The 1,675-nt window shown below is 45.0% G+C and overlaps 1 protein-coding gene across 1 annotated transcript in view; it reads right to left on the bottom strand.

The window, feature by feature from the left end:
* The window catches only part of l3mbtl4 (L3MBTL histone methyl-lysine binding protein 4), a 17,530-nt gene that overhangs the window by 14,473 nt on the left and 1,382 nt on the right, over positions 1–1,675 (bottom strand). The window contains exons 2-3 of the mRNA XM_008302299.1: positions 236–292; positions 127–152 (exon numbers count right to left, since the gene is read on the bottom strand). Coding sequence (XP_008300521.1) covers positions 127–152; positions 236–292 — 83 coding nt within the window. The remainder of the gene's footprint in view (positions 1–126; positions 153–235; positions 293–1,675) is intronic.

Raw genomic sequence — 1,675 nt, 5'->3', positions numbered from 1 at the left:
GGCAGCATCATGCTCTGGTTCTGTTCTGCTGCCAGTGGACCTGGAGCTTTACACAAAGTAGATGGACCAATGAAGGAGGAGGATCACCTCCACATCAGAGTCACAGCAGTCTTATTCTGCATTTACCGTCGGACGAGGAAGCCCAGTTCCTCCTGTCAGAGCAGAACACTGAAGACAGGGTCAGAGGTCGACTCTCTGAGCCAATCAGAGAGCAGCGTTTGCATAGGTGTGTTACCTTGAGTGCTGCTGACTTTGTTCTTCATCCCGTCGTCGTCGTCTTTGGTTTTCTTTCCTGTTCAGACAGAGGAGTGAAACCATGTTGGTCAAACTTTTAGTAAAAGAGGCGCCAGGATGAGGCCACGCCCCCCTGAAATCTTATTGGCCATCACAGGTCCGACGGCTGATTGGTTCTTTGACTTAGTTTGTGGCTAAACAGACATCAAACAGGAGCTGAAGGTCAGTCTGTTGTTTCCAGCTGTTGAGGAGTTTATTAGACCAGATCAGCATCAGACAGCAGCAGCATCCAATCAGAGAGCTGCTCACTGACGACCTGGATCACACAGGTGAGCTGTCCCAGGTGAGTCCTGAGCTCGGTCACAGCTGGATGATGTTCTACTGTATGAGTCTGATTCTGATCTGGTTGAAAATCAAAAATGTTTGCTGTCATATAAAGTTTATCTGCACTGTACACGTTTAGGGTTCCAACGACTTCAACGATAATTCTTTAATAGTTTACGTTTGGTCGTCAGATTTTCCTTTTTTTGTTTGTTTCTTTCAGTAAAACCACTGAGACATCGTTAATTTACATGTTACTCATTAAAACACAGAAAACAAAGGAACATGTCACCAACTGTTGGTTCTGATTCTTTTCAAGGTTTTTCTGATATTTTCTGGTCGCTTTCGGACTGCTTGTGTTCTGGAGAGGTTCCGTGTTAAACTACAGATCTTTAGATATTAATTAATGTATTTTCTGTTACTCTTCAGCTTGAGTTGTCCTATTTCTATGGGTATTGCTGTATAGGGGACACCGTCATGTTTAGTTCCATGGATTTTCATGACATCACCATCAGTGAATTAGCAGAAGCAGCTTTCTGGAGTATCTGAGGTCACACAGTCACTGCTCCTTCACATCGGTTTCATTTACTGTTCTCACTCTGAGGCGTGTTATACGTCTACAACACACTAACTCACACACGTCACACAGATTTAATGTAAACTTATAAAAGAATGAAACTATATAAGCTATCTCTCCTGTAGCAAACAAATCTGTAAAATCCTAACGAAACCAAAACTTCTGTTTCTGTCACGAGTTCTGCTTCAGTTTAGACGTAAATGTGCAGCATTGACCTGGACTTGGTCGCCACCTGCTGACTAGAGAGGACTTGGTTGTGAAGTAAGGATGCAGTTGTGACCTTTTAAAGGTCTGCTTATGTCACAAGTGTCATTTTCCTCTTTTAAAAAATGCATTTAATCTTTATTTAATGTCTTTATTGCTTTTATCAGAGCAGTGGAGAGACAGGAAGGACAAGGACGGGAGAGACCTGCAGCACAGGGCCCACTGACCCGGACCTGACCTGGGCCTGACCCGGACCTGACCCAGACCTGAGCCGGACCTGACCCAGACCTGACCTGGGCCTGACCCGGACCTGACCCAGACCTGAGCCGGACCTGACCC

Source organism: Stegastes partitus, unplaced genomic scaffold, assembly GCF_000690725.1.
Source record: "Stegastes partitus isolate 25-593 unplaced genomic scaffold, Stegastes_partitus-1.0.2 Scaffold1790, whole genome shotgun sequence".
NCBI classification, from domain to species: Eukaryota; Metazoa; Chordata; class Actinopteri; family Pomacentridae; genus Stegastes; species Stegastes partitus.
Note: the sequence above shows the minus strand (reverse complement) of the source record. Positions and strands in the feature narration are given on the sequence as shown.